Source organism: Aethina tumida, chromosome 6 (assembly GCF_024364675.1).
Source record: "Aethina tumida isolate Nest 87 chromosome 6, icAetTumi1.1, whole genome shotgun sequence".
Taxonomy (NCBI): Eukaryota; Metazoa; Arthropoda; class Insecta; order Coleoptera; family Nitidulidae; genus Aethina; species Aethina tumida.
In genome coordinates this window covers 13,612,322-13,630,478 of record NC_065440.1, presented here as the reverse complement: position 1 = coordinate 13,630,478, position 18,157 = coordinate 13,612,322, and the positions used below count along the sequence as shown (strand labels likewise).

Genomic DNA, 18,157 nt, shown 5'->3' with positions numbered 1-18,157 from the left:
AAAGATCACCATTTTAAAAAGTAAAATCTGTTGTCAGTTATTGTCAAAGAACATAATAATACACTGTCGTATTTTAACCGTTTATTAGACTTATAAAATGTGTTAAATAATCCAGATTGTCTTCTCTAGTGTTTGACCAAAATTGGTCAAGATATAATATTGTCAAACCAAGATTAGAATTAATTTAAAGATCATCATTTTTAAAAGTAAAATCAGTAGTTAGTTATTTTCAAAGAATATAATAATAAATTGTTGTGTTTTAAACGTTTATTAAACTTATAAAATGTGTCAAATAATCTAAATTGTCTTCTCTAGTATTTGTCCAATATTAGTCAAGATATGTTGTCAAACCAAGATTAGAATTAATTCAAAGATCACCATTTTTAAAAGTAAAATCTGTTGTCAGTTATTGTCAAAGAACATAATAATACACTGTCGTATTTTAACCGTTTATTAGACTTATAAAATGTGTTAAATAATCCAGATTGTCTTTTCTAGCGATTGACCAATACTGGTCAAGATATACTGTTGTCAAACCCAAATTAGAATTGGTTTAAAGATCACCATTTTTAAAAGTAAAATCAGTTGTCAGTTATTGTCAAAGAATATAATAATAAATAGTTTTGTTTTAAACGTTTATTAAACTTATAAAATGTGTCAAATAAACTAGATTATCTTCTCTAGTATTTGTCTAATATTGGTCAAGATATAATATTGTCAAGCCAAGATTAGAATAGAAAATAATAAAAGTTAATTCATTTTTGGTTTAATATAATTTTTGAATTTTTTTCTCAACTTTAAACTTTTGAATTTGTATGTAGACATTTAAAACGTGGTGAAATATTATGAATATGTGGACATTTAGTAAGGAAAAAATAAACAAAACATCGTTACGCCACTGGCACGTCAACAGTACTAAACCGAAAATAATACAGCGAGCTTTTGATTACACTATAGAGCGCGTTTAAGATGATATTTAATTTTTTATAGAAACGAGCCATTCAAAACTAAATTTTGTTTTTATACGAGCACCTTTATTATTTGAATACACATTCTAAAACCCAAACCCGTACATCCATGTGTGTTTGAAAAATAGTGGTCCGACAACCAACAATGCGATCATTAAATATAACGCTTTTTACTCGGGGAATTTTTTAATATTTTTATTTAAATTCACATACCGATTTGATTGATGAACCGTGGACTACGACTGAGGAGACTCGGCTTAAAAAAAATGCGCAGGTGTACCCGTCAAATTTGAATAATTTCGGGTTTTACGGACGTTTATACACCAAATCTAACGTTAATTAACTCGTAAGAAGTGGCGTTAATAGACTACCACTACAAATTGGTACGCCATATTTTTTTTAAATGGTTAATCCATCTCTAATCTGGGTTTAGATAAACTGTATCTTAAGTTTTATTTGACAAATAAGTTGAACTAATCTTAGTTTAATCATTAAAGCTAATTTTACTAAACTTTATTGTAAAGAATAATAATAAAGCCTATCGTCATTTTTAGATATAAATGAAATATGTTTAACTAAGCTATAAGTGTAATTAAAGCTAATTTAATTGAACTTCATTATAAAAAATAGTATAACTAATATAATTTAATAAAACTAGTTTTATTTAGGTTACATAATTAAATTAAGAAGGATTTTTATAAAATTTTATCAACATTAAAAGATTGAATACACATTTTTAAAACTAAGTATTAGTAAATAAATAATTAATGAGATAGATAATTTAAAAAATGGTTTGGTCAACAAAATTGCCTTTGTAACCGTCCCTCATTTGCACCACCGGACTGGATCAGTTTCATTTGAAATAATCCCATTTGGGTAAGATAAATTTAAACGGCAGTTATCCCGCCGGTGGTCCGCAATATCGGTCCGCAATATCGGCAATTGTTCGCATTCGTGGAAGACGCCCGAACAATCAATCTCGTCCCGACGCCCGCCACGATACATCACCATCTTAATTAACCCCGAAACGGTCGCGTTCCTCGCGCCCCCAACACACAGCATCGCCTCGGAAACTGGGGCGCGCTTTCGGCCTTAATTAAGGCCGTGCATCGCGATCGGAATCCGTCCGGTTTCGTTACACTTTTCTCGGTAGCTATGAATAAATTTAGCATTAGTTTTATCGGGTTTGGCACTCATTTAAGACGGCCGTACGTACGTTTCGTTGGCCGTAGATTGCGCCAAGATCGGTTTTGTTTATTGCACCGTGGACGCTGTTAATCCCGCGAGCCGAACCGAGATTAGAGGCAGTTTACCGGATTGGGAAAATATTCAAACCGAGTTGACTGAGCTGCCGTTTTAAATAGTGAATAGTGAAACGTATCGCTCACCAATCGTCCGATTCGATCTCTTTACACGGCTAATGTACGTTTGAATTACTCCAATGTTTCACCAACGATCTAGATCGAATATTAAACGGCTTTATTTTTATGTGACAATCCTAGGAATTAATACGAAATTTAAATCGTACAATTTTTTAAATAAAGCTTAGTTAATTTAGCTTTAATTACATTTATAGCTTAGCTTAACAAATTATAGTTAGATTTGAAAATAAAATTTTAAAACATTTTTGTAGTTCCAAGTGAAATTAAAAATTATTAATAAGAAGATTAAAATTATCTATTTTTTATAATGCAGTTAAATCAAACAAATTAGCTCAGATTAAATTTATAGCTTAGTTAAACTATTAAATTATATTTTATAACTTATAATAACATATTTTATACGAAATTTAAAATAAATTATATATTATTTGTTTTATTCATTATATTAGTTTTATTCATTATATTAGTCTTATTTGAAGCTATAGCTTAGTTAAACCAATTTTAGCTACATAAAAAAGTAAAATTAGGGTCTCTTTCTTATACTTTTCTGTTAACATTAAAATTATCAGTATGAAACTTAAAATAAATTATTTTTTTTGTCAACACCAGCTTTAATTAAATTTATAGCATTTAAATAATTAATACAAAATTTAAAATAAAAATAAATAATTTAAAAAAAAAAAGTTTAGTTAAACTTACCTTTATTAAATTTAAAGCTTTGATAAATCTTATTTATATTTTTTTTTTAATATTAAAATAATCAATAAGAAATTTAAAATTAATTATTTTTTAAGATAAAGTTTAGTCAAATTAGCATTAATTAATTTATAGCTTAGTTAAACTAGTTTTAGTTACACTCAAAAATGATATTAAAAAGCATTTTTTATACTTTTCAGACAATATTAAAATAATCAATATAAAATTTAAAATAAATTATTTTTTAAAATGAAGTTTAGTTAACCTAGTTTTAATTAAATTTATAGTTTAGTTAAATTAATTTTAGTTAGATTTAAAAATAAAATTAAGAAGTATTTTTTATATTTTTTGTGTTAACATTAAAATAATTAATATGAAATTTTAATAAACTATTTTTTTTTTAAATGATGTTTAGTCAAACTAATTTTAATTAAATTTATAGCTTAGTTAAACCAGTTATAGTTTGATTTAAAAATGAAATAAAGAAATTAATACAAATTTTAAAATAAATTATTTTTTAAAAAGAAGTTTCGTCAAACTTGTCTTAATTAAAAATTAAGCTTTTTAAAATTAGTTTTAGCCAGATTTAAAAATGAAATTACGAAGCATTTTTAATATTTTTCATTTAATATTAAAATAATCAATTAAAAATTTAAAATTAATTATTTTTTAAGATGACATTTAGCCAAACTAGCTTTAATTAAATTTATAGTTTAGTTAAACTAATTTTAGTCAAATTTAAAAATAAAATTAAGAAGCACTTTTTATATTTTTGTATCAAAATTAAAATAATTATTATGAAATTTAAAATAAAAGATTTTTTTAAAATGAAATTTAGTCTAACTAGTTTTGATTTAATTTATTTAAAAATTAAATAATGAAACATTTTTTAAACCTTTCGTCAACATTAAAATAATTAAAACAAAATTTAAAATGTATTATTTTTTAAAGTCAAACTAGCTCTAATTAAATTTAAAGCTTTGATAAATTAGTTTTAGTCAGATTTAAAAATGAAAGTTTTTATATATTTTTTAACTAGTTATAATAAAATTTTAAGAATGATATAAAGAAGCATTTTTGTATTTTTTTGTCAACATTAAAATAATTAATACAAAATTTGAAATAAATTATTTTTTAATCAGAGGTTGAGTCAATTTAATGCTTTCTTAAATTAGTTTTAGCCCGATTTAAAAAAATGAAATTGAGAAACATTTTTAATATTGTTCAGTTAATATTAAAATAATTAATAAAAAATTTAAAATTAATTATTTTTTTGGATGCTAAACTAGCTTTAATTAAATTTATTGTCTACTTAAACAAATTTTAGCTAAATTTAAAAATAAAGTTAAGAAGCATTTTTATAATTTTGTGTTAACATTACAATAATTAATAAGAAATTTAAAATAAATATTTTTTTTTAAATGAAGTTTAGTCCTAATAGCCTTAATTAAATTTATTAGTTAAACTAGTTATAGTAAAATTTTAAAAATGAAATGAAGCATTTTTTAAATTTTTCGTCAACATTAAAATAATTAATACAAAATTTAAAATAAATTGTTTTTTAAAAAGAAGTTTAGTCAAATTAGCCCTACTTAAATTTAAAGCTTTGTTAAATTAGATTTATTCAGATTTAAAAATGAAATTAAGAAGCATTTTTTTATATTTTTTAATTGTTATTAAAATAATCAAAAATAAATTTAAAATAAATTATTTTTTAAGATGGAGTTTAGTTAAACTAATTTTAGCTAGATTTAAAAATAAAATTAAGAAGCATTTTTATATTTTTGTGTCAAAATTAAAATAATTAATATGAAATTTAAAATATTTTTTTTAATGAAGATTAGTCAAACTAGCTTTCATTAAATTTATAGCTTACTTAAACTAGTTAACATATAATAAGCTTTTAAAAATGTAATAAAGAATTTTTTATACTTTTCGTCAAATAAATTAATACAATCAATTAGCTAGATTTTAAAATATGAAGTTAAACTAGTTTTAGTTATATTTAATTAATTTTATGGTTTAGTTTTAGTTATTTTTATAATTAAAAACCAAAAATTAAAAAACATTCTACAATATATTTTAAAATGTTCCTTTACTTGGTTTACATTTTATTAAAATAAATAGTTTATTTGAACCTTAAATTTAATTATAATTAGTATAACTAAACTTATAATTTGAAGTTAATTCATTTAATGTTTAAAAATGAAAGTTCAAAAACTCTTTAAAAAGTTTATAAACTTCCTGTTAATTTAAATTTAAATTGAACTTAAATTAAGGCAATTAATTTTTTTGTTTAGCTAAATTGACAGAAAACTTAAAATATTCTTTTTAATTTTTTTTTCTAAATTTAAATAAATCTAGTTTGACTAAACTTATAAGTATCCTTTTTAAATTTAGCCAAATCTGATTTGACTAAGCTTTAAATTTAATAATTATTAAAAAATTTTTAATGAATTTTGGGTTAATTCTTTTAATATAGTCCGAAAAAACACAATTACACATTATCGATGAGAAACGGGACACTTTCAGGATAATTAAGATGGAGGCGTCGGGACGAGATTGATTGTCCGGACGTCTTCCACGAATACCAACAATTACCGATATTGCGGACCGATATCTGGGACCACCAGCGGGACAACTACTGTTTCAATTTATATTACTCAAGTGGGACTTTTGCAAACAAAACAAACGTAAATGAAAGTTCAAAGTGATGCAACCGAAGAACAGTTACAAGAACAATTTTGTTAACCGAATAATTTTTTTAATTAACCACCAGCATTAGCTTATTTAATTACTTAATTACCTGGCAGTTGGTACTTTCCAATCCATATTTGTAATTTCTAACGCTTCCGAAGATTAATTACCTCAGACAACTGGAAAAAAAATCAGTATATTAATAATAATAGATGTTTGATGTGATACTGAAGCGTTTACAATGTAGCAGAGATGTAAGCTACTTTTAATTACGGCGTAATTAATTTCGATTTTGGCGGATTTGTACGGGGTGCATCGAAAAACTGATCGCATCAAATTAATCAACTCGAATATCAATGGATTCGTTAGCCTTTCGAATAACTCAACCAGTTTTCGTGTGGTTACAGAAATAACAGAAAAAAAATAATAAATAAACGACCATCAATCTACATATATTCCACGGGATGATAAATCTCCCTCGGTTATTTGCTTTCTTATTGTACCGAATGGGATTTTTCGAATAATCCGAGCCACAATAGACTCGAAGGTAAATAAGTTGGATTTGGACTTATCTTGAATATTATACTCGACGGGGTAGCCTATTGTTTAAAATAATTATTATTGTACGATCAGACTGTGATCGAGCACAATGGCGAACCGGTTGGCGGACGGCACAGTCTGATGGACGCGTCGTAAAAAATGAGTTTAGTCATTCTTCTTGAATTTGAAAAATCATCAGCTTTATCTCATATAAAACCTCTGAGATTGTCGGACAGTGGCGTATCATAATTTAATTTCGAGTCGAAGATTATAAAATTCTTTTGGTGTGAACTTTTGTTAAGTTAGATTAAGTTGAATTATGTTTTTCGAATTTATATATTTAGAGAGAGTATTTTTGGTAAATCTATAATTGAAACAAACAACAACCATTTAGTAAATAATAAAAACATTCATTTTATAATCATATCAACTCTTTCAACTGTTTTGTATGAAATAAGGGTAGTTTAAAATTTTCTAGACAAAAAATTGATAAGAAATTTTATTTTAAATGAAATTTTTTTATTTAATTTGTTTAAAATTAATAAAGCTAAACAGATTTTTAAACAGTTATGCATAAAATCTGTATAAGAAAGAATCTTTAGAAGTATTTTAAACGGAATAAAGTGAGTTAAACTTCCTATACAATTCTGCGTACAATTGGGACGGTTCTGAAACTTCTTAAACAATTCTGCAAAAAAACTAGAATAGTTATTAAACTTTCAGTCCTATGTGTAATTAGGACAGTTCTGAAACTCATTAAACAATTTTAAACAGTTTTAAACAGAATTAAGAGAGTTGTGGAACTTCCTATATAGTTCTGTGTATAATTAGAACAATTCTGAAACTGCATAAAATTAGAACATTTTGAAAATCACTAAAGAGAGTTCTAAATATTCCTAAACAGTCCTATGTGTAATTAGGACAGAGCTGAAACTCCTTAAACAATTTTCTAACAGTTATAAACAAAATAAAGAGAGTTCTGGAACTTCCAACACAATTATGTACACAATAAGGACAGTTCTGAAACTTCTTAAACAATTCTGCATAAAACTAGAACAGTTATTAAACTTCTTACACATTTTGAAACTCTCTAAAGAAAGTTCTAAAAAGTTCTAGACAGTCCTATGTGTAATTAGGACAGAGCTGAAACTCCTTAAACAATTTTCTAACAATTTTAAACAGAATAAAGAGAGTTCTGAACTTCCTATACAATCCTGTGCACAATTAAGACTGTTCTGAAACTTCTTCAGGAATTCTGCTTAAAATTAGAACAGTTTTTAAACTGCTTACACGTTTTGAAAATCACTAAAAGGAGTTCTAAACTTTCCTAGACAGTCCTATGTGTAATTAGGACAGAGCTGAAACTCCTTAAACAATTTTCTAACAGTTTTAAACAGAATAAAAAGAGATCTGAAACTTCTTATACAATTCTGTGCACAATTAGGACAGTTCTGAAACTTCTTAAACAATTCTGCATAAAACTGGAACAGTTATTAAACTTCTTACACATTTTGAAACTCACTAAAGAAAGTTCTAAAAAGTCCTAGACAGTCCTATGTGTAATTAAGACAGACCTGAAACTCCTTAAACAACTTTCTAACAGTTTTAAACAGAATAAAGAGAGTTCTGGAACTTCCATACAATTCTGTATATAATAAGGACAGTTCTGAAACTTCTTAAACAATTCTGCATAAAACTAGAACAGTTATTAAACTTCTTACACATTTTGAAACTCTCTAAAGAAAGTTATAAAAAGTCCTAGACAGCCCTATGTGTAAATAGGACAGAGCTGAAACTCCTTAAATAATTTTCTAACAGTTTTAAACAGAATAAAGAGAGTTCTGAACTTTCTATACAATCCTGTGCACAATTAGGACTGTTCTGAAACTTCTTCAGGAATTCTGCTTAAAATTAGAACAGTTTTTAAACTGCTTACACGTTTTGAAAATCACTAAAAGGATTTCTAAAAATTCCTAAACAGTCCTATGTGTAATTAGGACAGAGCTGAAACTCCTTAAACAATTTTCTAACAGTTTTAAACAGGATAAAAAGAGATCTAAAACTTCTTATACAATTCTGTGCACAATTAGGACAGTTCTGAAACTTCTTAAACAATTCTGCATAAAACTGGAACAGTTATTAAACTTCTTACACAGTTTGAAACTCACTAAAGAAAGTTCTAAAAAGTCCTAGACAGTCCTATGTGTAATTAAGACAGACCTGAAACTCCTTAAACAACTTTCTAACAGTTTTAAACAGAATAAAGAGAGTTCTGAACTTCCTATACAATCCTGTGCACAATTAGGACTGTTCTGAAACTTCTTCAGGAATTCTGCTTAAAATTAGAACAGTTTTTAAACTGCTTACACATTTTGAAACTCTCTAAAGAAAGTTATAAAAAGTCCTAGACAGCCCTATGTGTAAATAGGACAGAGCTGAAACTCCTTAAATAATTTTCTAACAGTTTTAAACAGAATAAAGAGAGTTCTGAACTTTCTATACAATCCTGTGCACAATTAGGACTGTTCTGAAACTTCTTCAGGAATTCTGCTTAAAATTAGAACAGATTTTAAACTGCTTACACATTTTGAAAATCACTAAAAGGAGTTCTAAAAATTCCTAAACAGTCCTATGTGTAATTAGGACATAGCTGAAACTCCTTAAACAATTTTCTAACAGTTTTAAACAGAATAAAAAGAGATCTGAAAGTTCTTATACAATTCTGTGCACAATTAGGACAGTTCTGAAACTTCTTAAACAATTCTGCATAAAACTGGAACAGTTATTAAACTTCTTACACATTTTGAAACTCACTAAAGAAAGTTCTAAAAAGTCCTAGACAGTCCTATGTGTAATTAAGACAGACCTGAAACTCCTTAAACAATTTTCTAACAATTTTAAACAGAATAAAGAGAGTTCTGAACTTTCTATACAATCCTGTGCACAATTAGGACTGTTCTGAAACTTCTTCAGGAATTCTGCTTAATATTAGAACAGTTTTTAAACTGCTTACACGTTTTGAAAATCACTAAAAGGAGTTCTAAAAATTCCTAAACAGTCCTATGTGTAATTAGGACAGAGCTGAAACTCCTTAAACAATTTTCTAACAGTTTTAAACAGAATAAAAAGAGATCTGAAACTTCTTATACAATTCTGTGCACAATTAGGACAGTTCTGAAACTTCTTAAACAATTTTGCATAAAACTGGAACAGTTATTAAACTTCTTACACATTTTGAAACTCACTAAAGAAAGTTCTAAAAAGTCCTAGACAGTCCTATGTGTAATTAAGACAGACCTGAAACTCCTTAAACAATTTTCTAACAATTTTAAACAGAATAAAGAGAGTTCTGAACTTTCTATACAATCCTGTGCACAATTAGGACTGTTCTGAAACTTCTTCAGGAATTCTGCTTAATATTAGAACAGTTTTTAAACTGCTTACACGTTTTGAAAATCACTAAAAGGAGTTCTAAAAATTCCTAAACAGTCCTATGTGTAATTAGGACAGAGCTGAAACTCCTTAAACAATTTTCTAACAGTTTTAAACAGAATAAAAAGAGATCTGAAACTTCTTATACAATTCTGTGCACAATTAGGACAGTTCTGAAACTTCTTAAACAATTTTGCATAAAACTGGAACAGTTATTAAACTTCTTACACATTTTGAAACTCACTAAAGAAAGTTCTAAAAAGTCCTAGACAGTCCTATGTGTAATTAAGACAGACCTGAAACTCCTTAAACAACTTTCTAACAGTTTTAAACAGAATAAAGAGAGTTCTGAACTTCCTATACAATCCTGTGCACAATTAGAACTGTTCTGAAACTTCTTCAGGAATTCTGCTTAAAATTAGAACAGTTTTTAAACTGCTTACACATTTTGAAACTCTCTAAAGAAAGTTATAAAAAGTCCTAGACAGCCCTATGTGTAAATAGGACAGAGCTGAAACTCCTTAAATAATTTTCTAACAGTTTTAAACAGAATAAAGAGAGTTCTGAACTTTCTATACAATCCTGTGCACAATTAGGACTGTTCTGAAACTTCTTCAGGAATTCTGCTTAAAATTAGAACAGATTTTAAACTGCTTACACATTTTGAAAATCACTAAAAGGAGTTCTAAAAATTCCTAAACAGTCCTATGTGTAATTAGGACAGAGCTGAAACTCCTTAAACAATTTTCTAACAGTTTTAAACAGAATAAAAAGAGATCTGAAACTTCTTATACAATTCTGTGCACAATTAGGACAGTTCTGAAACTTCTTAAACAATTTTGCATAAAACTGGAACAGTTATTAAACTTCTTACATATTTTGAAACTCACTAAAGAAAGTTCTAAAAAGTCCTAGACAGTCCTATGTGTAATTAAGACAGATCTGAAACTCCTTAAACAATTTTCTAACAGTTTTAAACAGAATAAAGAGAGTTCTGGAACTTCCTATACAATTCTGAGTACAATAAGAACAGTTATGAAACTTTTTAAACAATTCTGCATAAAACTAGAAGAGTTATTAAACTTCTTACATATTTTGAAACTCACTAAAGAGAGTTTTAAAAATTCCTAGACAGTCCTATATGTAATTAGGACAGATCTGAAACTCCTTAAATAATTTTCTAACACTTTTAAACAGAATAAAGAGAGTTCTGAAACTTCGTATACAATTTTGTGCACAGTTAGGACTGTTCTGAAACTCCTAAACAATTCTGCATAAAACTAGAACAGTTATTAAACTTTTTACTCCTTAAACAATTTTCTAACAGTTTAAAACAGAATAAAGAGAGTTCTGGAACTTCCTATACAATTCTGTGCATAATTGGGTCTGTTCTGAAACTTCTAAACAATTCTGCATAAAACTAGAACAGTTATTAAACTTGTTACACATTTTTAAATGCACTAAAGAGAGTTTTCCTAAACAGTATTATGTGTAATTTGAACAGAGTTGTAATTCCTTAAACAAAGACAGTTTTGGAACTTCCTATAAAGTATACAGTTATGAAACTTCTTAAACATTTCTAAATGCATTAAAGAAATTTCTTAAACTTCCTAAATAGTCCTAAGTGTAATTAGAACAGTGCAGAAACTTCTTAAACAATTCTGTATAAAGTTAATACAGTTTCACAACTTCTAATATTATTCTGTATATAATTAAAACAGTAGTAAACTATTGAGACAATTCAGCATCCAATTTTAAATGGTTAAACAGATATTCCAGGCTCTAAAACGTTACAAAAACAAGAAAGAACACGATAATGTCGAACATTAACACGAATCAATCGAGATGCAAATGCCCGAAACGCATTCACACAAAAGACAAAGAAAATGACACGCCTTCAATACGAGTCTGGAAACTCGCCTTTTCGACGTTTCAAAGCCAAAAGAAGAAAAGAAAAAAAAAAGAGAGATAACCCGTACAAAACAAAAGCATTAAAGACATTAAAAAAAAAACTAATAAGAAAAAAAAACACATACACATTATCGAACGTCTGAATCGGTCCGGCGCGCGTTTTCATCCAGTTCCCATAGTTCGGATATATTAATACCCAGGGACTCGATTATAATGAGTTTTTATACACAACATTCAGCTGCATTAATACAAATCATACCGAACTGTTTCTATATAAATAAAATACCATTCTCGACCCACACATATCCGAGTTCTGGTCCAGACTATCGCCCGCTCGACTCGACGCACTGTGAAGCGATGCATTTCGTTTTAATGAACAGCCAACGTCCTTCATTTGCACATAATATGTGTTTATGATGTTGTACCTATATTATAGAATTCTTAAATAACGTATTAGTTTTATACAAAGTACAATTAAGATGTTTTTGGTGAAACCACTTAAATATTTCTGTATAAAATGTAAACTTAAAGTAGTTGGAGACTTCTTAAACCATTCAATATAACGTTTAACTAGTTAAGAAACTCCTTAAACAATTCTATACACAATTAAAACAGTTATGAAACTTCTTAAACAATTCTGTGTAAAATTAAGACACTAGAGAAACTTATTCAACCATTGTTTAAACAATAAGAAAGATTGTGTGACTTTTTGAATCATTCTGTATAACATTAAAACAGTTGACAGATTTCTTAAAAAATTACATTTAAAATTATGGAAGTTGGGAACTTCTTAAACTATTCAATATAACGTTTAAATAGTTGAGAAACTCCTTAAACAATTTTATGTAAAATTAAGACAGTTGTGAAACTTCTCAAACCATTCTGTGTAAAATTAAGACATTAGAGATACTTCTTCAATCATTCTATAAACAATAAGGACGATTGTGAGAATTTTTTAAACCATTCTGCATAAAATTAAAAAAACAGTTGACAGAGTTCTTAAACAATTACATTTAAAATTAAGGAAGTTGAGAACATCTTAAACTATTCAATATAACGTTTAAATAGTTGAGAAATTCCTTAAACAATTTTATGCAAAATTAAGACAGTTGTGAAACTTCTCAAACCATTCTGTGTAAAATTAAGTCATTAGAGAAACTTCTTCAATCATTCTTTAAACAACAAGGACGATTGTGAGAATTTTTTAAACCATTCTATATAAAATTAAAACAGTTGACAGAGTTCTTAAACAATTACATTTAAAATTAAGGAAGTTGGGAACTTCTTAAACTCTTCAATATAATGTTTAAATAGTTGGGAAACTCCTTAAACAATTGTATATAAAATTAAGATAGTTGTGAAACTTCTCAAACCATTCTGTGTAAAATTAAGACATTAGAGAAACTTCTTATATCATTCTTTAAACAATAATGACGATTGTGAGAATTTTTTGAACCATTCTGTATAAAATTAAAACAGTTGACAGACTTCTTAAACAATTACATTTAAAATTAACTTCTTAAATTAAATATTTGGAACTTCTTAAATTATTCAATGTAACGTTTATATACTTGAAAAACTCCTTAAACAATTCTATGTAAAATTAAGACAGTTGTGAAACTTCTCAAACCATTCTGTGAAAAATTAAGACATTAGAGAAACTTCTTAAATCATTCTTTAAACAATAAGGACGATTGTGAGAATTTTTTAAACCACTCTGTATAAAATTAAAATAGTTGACAGATTTCTTAAACAATTACATTTAAAATTAAGGAAGTTTGGAACTTCTTAAACTATTCAATGTAACGTTTATATACTTGAAAAACTCCTTAAACAGTTCTATGTAAAATTAAGACAATTGTGAAACTTCACAAACCATTCTGTGTAAAATTAAGACATTAGAGAAACTTCTTAAATCATTCTTTAAACAATAAGGACGATTTTGAGAATTTTTTAAATCACTCTGTATAAAATTAAAACAGTTGACAGACTTCTTAAACAATTACATTTAAAATTAAGGAAGTTTGGAACTTCTTAAACTATTCAATGTAACGTTTATATACTTGAAAAACTCCTTAAACAGTTCTATGTAAAATTAAGACAATTGTGAAACTTCACAAACCATTCTGTGTAAAATTAAGACACTAGAGAAACTTCTTTAATCATTCTTTAAACAATAAGGACGATTTTGAGAATTTTTTAAACCACTCTGTATAAAATTAAAATAGTTGACAGATTTCTTAAACAATTACATTTAAAATTAAGGAAGTTGGAAACTTCTTAAACTATTCAATATAACGTTTAAATAGTTGAGAAACTCCTTAAACAATTCTATGTAAAATTAAGACAATTGTGAAACTTCTCAAACCATGCTGTGTAAAATTAAGACATTAGAGAAACTTCTTCAATCATTCTTTAAACAATAAGGACGATTGTGAGACTTTCTGAACCATTCTGTATAACATTAAAACAGTTGGGAGACTTCTTAAACAATTACATTTAAAATTAAGGAAGTTGGGAACTTCTTAAACTATTCAATTTAATGTTTAAATAGTAGAGAAACTCCTTAAACAATTCTATGTAAAATTAAGATAATTGTGAAACTTCACAAACCATTCTGTGTAAAATTAAGACACCAGAGAAACTTCATAAATCATTGTTTAAACAATAAGGACGATTTTGAGAATTTTTTAAATCATTCTGTATAAAATTAAAACAGTTGGCAGACTTCTTAAACAATTACATTTAAAATTAAGGAAGTTGGGAACTTCTTAAACTATTCAATATAACGTTTAAATAGTTGAGAAACTCCTTAAACAATTCTATGTAAAATTAAGACAATTGTGAAACTTCTCAAACCATGCTGTGTAAAATTAAGACATTAGAGAAACTTCTTCAATCATTCTTTAAACAATAAGGACGATTGTGAGATTTTCTGAACCATTCTGTATAACATTAAAACAGTTGACAGACCTCTTAAACAATTACATTTAAAATTAAGGAAGTTGGGAACTTCTTAAACTATTCAATTTAATGTTTAAATAGTAGAGAAACTCCTTAAACAATTCTATGTAAAATTAAGATAATTGTGAAACTTCACAAACCATTCTGTGTAAAATTAAGACACCAGAGAAACTTCATAAATCATTCTTTAAACAATAAGGACGATTTTGAGAATTTTTTAAATCATTCTGTATAAAATTAAAACAGTTGGCAGACTTCTTAAACAATTACATTTAAAATTAAGGAAGTTGGGAACTTCTTAAACTATTCAATGTAACGTTTATATACTTGAAAAACTCCTTAAACAATTCTATGTAAAATTAAGACAATTGTGAAACTTCTCAAACCATGCTGTGTAAAATTAAGACATTAGAGAAACTTCTTCAATCATTCTTTAAACAATAAGGACGATTGTGAGACTTTCTGAACCATTCTGTATAACATTAAAACAGTTGAGAGACTTCTTAAACAATTACATTTAAAATTAAGGAAGTTGGGAACTTCTTAAACTATTCAATTTAATGTTTAAATAGTAGAGAAACTCCTTAAACAATTCTATGTAAAATTAAGATAATTGTGAAACTTCACAAACCATTCTGTGTAAAATTAAGACACCAGAGAAACTTCATAAATCATTCTTTAAACAATAAGGACGATTTTGAGAATTTTTTAAATCATTCTGTATAAAATTAAAACAGTTGGCAGACTTCTTAAACAATTACATTTAAAATTAAGGAAGTTGGGAACTTCTTAAACTATTCAATATAACGTTTAAATAGTTGAGAAACTCCTTAAACAATTCTATGTAAAATTAAGACAATTGTGAAACTTCTCAAACCATGCTGTGTAAAATTAAGACATTAGAGAAACTTCTTCAATCATTCTTTAAACAATAAGGACGATTGTGAGACTTTCTGAACCATTCTGTATAACATTAAAACAGTTGAGAGACTTCTTAAACAATTACATTTAAAATTAAGGAAGTTGGGAACTTCTTAAACTATTCAATTTAATGTTTAAATAGTAGAGAAACTCCTTAAACAATTCTATGTAAAATTAAGATAATTGTGAAACTTCACAAACCATTCTGTGTAAAATTAAGACACCAGAGAAACTTCATAAATCATTCTTTAAACAATAAGGACGATTTTGAGAATTTTTTAAATCATTCTGTATAAAATTAAAACAGTTGGCAGACTTCTTAAACAATTACATTTAAAATTAAGGAAGTTGGGAACTTCTTAAACTATTCAATGTAACGTTTATATACTTGAAAAACTCCTTAAACAATTCTATGTAAAATTAAGACAATTGTGAAACTTCTCAAACCATGCTGTGTAAAATTAAGACATTAGAGAAACTTCTTCAATCATTCTTTAAACAATAAGGACGATTGTGAGACTTTCTGAACCATTCTGTATAACATTAAAACAGTTGAGAGACTTCTTAAACAATTACATTTAAAATTAAGGAAGTTGGGAACTTCTTAAACTATTCAATTTAATGTTTAAATAGTAGAGAAACTCCTTAAACAATTCTATGTAAAATTAAGATAATTGTGAAACTTCACAAACCATTCTGTGTAAAATTAAGACACCAGAGAAACTTCATAAATCATTCTTTAAACAATAAGGACGATTTTGAGAATTTTTTAAATCATTCTGTATAAAATTAAAACAGTTGGCAGACTTCTTAAACAATTACATTTAAAATTAAGGAAGTTGGGAACTTCTTAAACTATTCAATATAACGTTTAAATAGTTGAGAAACTCCTTAAACAATTCTATGTAAAATTAAGACAATTGTGAAACTTCTCAAACCATGCTGTGTAAAATTAAGACATTAGAGAAACTTCTTCAATCATTCTTTAAACAATAAGGACGATTGTGAGACTTTCTGAACCATTCTGTATAACATTAAAACAGTTGAGAGACTTCTTAAACAATTACATTTAAAATTAAGGAAGTTGGGAACTTCTTAAACTATTCAATTTAATGTTTAAATAGTAGAGAAACTCCTTAAACAATTCTATGTAAAATTAAGATAATTGTGAAACTTCACAAACCATTCTGTGTAAAATTAAGACACCAGAGAAACTTCATAAATCATTGTTTAAACAATAAGGACGATTTTGAGAATTTTTTAAATCATTCTGTATAACATTAAAACAGTTGAGAGACTTCTTAAACAATTACATTTAAAATTAAAGAAGTTGGGAACTTCTTAAAGTATTCAATAAAACGTTTATATAGTTGAGAAACTCCTTAAACAATTCTATGTAACATTAAGACAGTGGTGAAGCTTTCTAAAACATTTTAATAGAGGTAACAACTTCTTAAGTAGTTTTATTTAAAAAAAAAGACATGACAGTATAAGACTTCCTGAATAGTTCAGTATACAATTAACAGATATAATATTTTTTCAACCACTTTTTATACTTTTTTATATTTTTTTTGTTTTAACATATTATTATTCAAAACCGCAAATGTCCAAATATAATGAACCCGTTTGGGGACCAGACTATTTTAATCACGAATAAAATAACGTTGTCCATCTGTGCGTCCACGAACGATTCTCGTTCGAGCCATACATCATCGCTGACAAAAGCAGGCTACTAATTATAAGTCTGCCCAATATTACTTTAATAATTCTCTACACTATTTGAGGATGTTTTTTTGAATTATGTTACCCCAAAAATCCGAACCTGTTGCATCGCATCCGAAAACAATGCCCCGAACGCAGGTAATTAATAATTTTTAAAAACAAAAATAAAACCACTCGACTTCGAGGCGGAGACTTATTACGTGGATTCGAGAAATTTATAGGCGCGTATGCGTTTCGTTGTTCGGTTTTTTATTATTTCAATGTCCGTTCCCGATCCTATATGGGGGCCTTTGTTTTAATTGTGCGGCCGCGGATTAATCCGGAGTGGGACGACTTCGGTGCCACGAATAAATTAACCCAGGTGGTACCGCCGTGTGTGTTTCCTAAAACACGTATTCATCCACAATAAATCAATACGTCATTCTTTATGAAATTAGGACACTTTAAGCATTTTTTATAAAATTTATAAAACTTCTTAAACCATCCTTAATAAAATTAAAACAATTGTAAGACTTTTAATACACTGTAGAAACTTCTCCAACATTTTTTTATAAATTTAAGGCGATTGTGAGACTTTTTAAACCATTTTGTGTAAAATTAAAACAGTTGAGAAACTTCTAAAACAATTCTATATAAAATTTAGAAACTGGAGATATTATTTACACCATTCCTTATAAAATTAAGATAATTCTGAGACTTCTTAAACTATTCTGTATGAAATTGATACACTGTACAAACTGTTCAAACCATTTTTTATACATTTAAGACGATTATGAAACTTTTTAAAACACTCTCCGTAAAATTAAAACAGTTGAGGAACTTCTAAAACAAATCAATGTAAAATTTGGAAACTGGAGAAACTTTTTACACTATTTCTTATAAAATTAAGATAATTCTGAGACTTCTTAAGCCATTCTGTATGCA

At 27.0% G+C, this 18,157-nt stretch overlaps 1 protein-coding gene across 1 annotated transcript in view; it reads right to left on the bottom strand.

The window, feature by feature from the left end:
• Positions 1 to 5,865: 5,865 nt before the first annotated feature.
• Positions 5,866 to 18,157, bottom strand: part of LOC109603027 (uncharacterized) — a 169,566-nt gene continuing 157,274 nt past the window's right edge. The window contains exon 8 of the mRNA XM_049968421.1: positions 5,866 to 5,922. Coding sequence (XP_049824378.1) covers positions 5,915 to 5,922 — 8 coding nt within the window. The 3' untranslated portion in view covers positions 5,866 to 5,914. The remainder of the gene's footprint in view (positions 5,923 to 18,157) is intronic.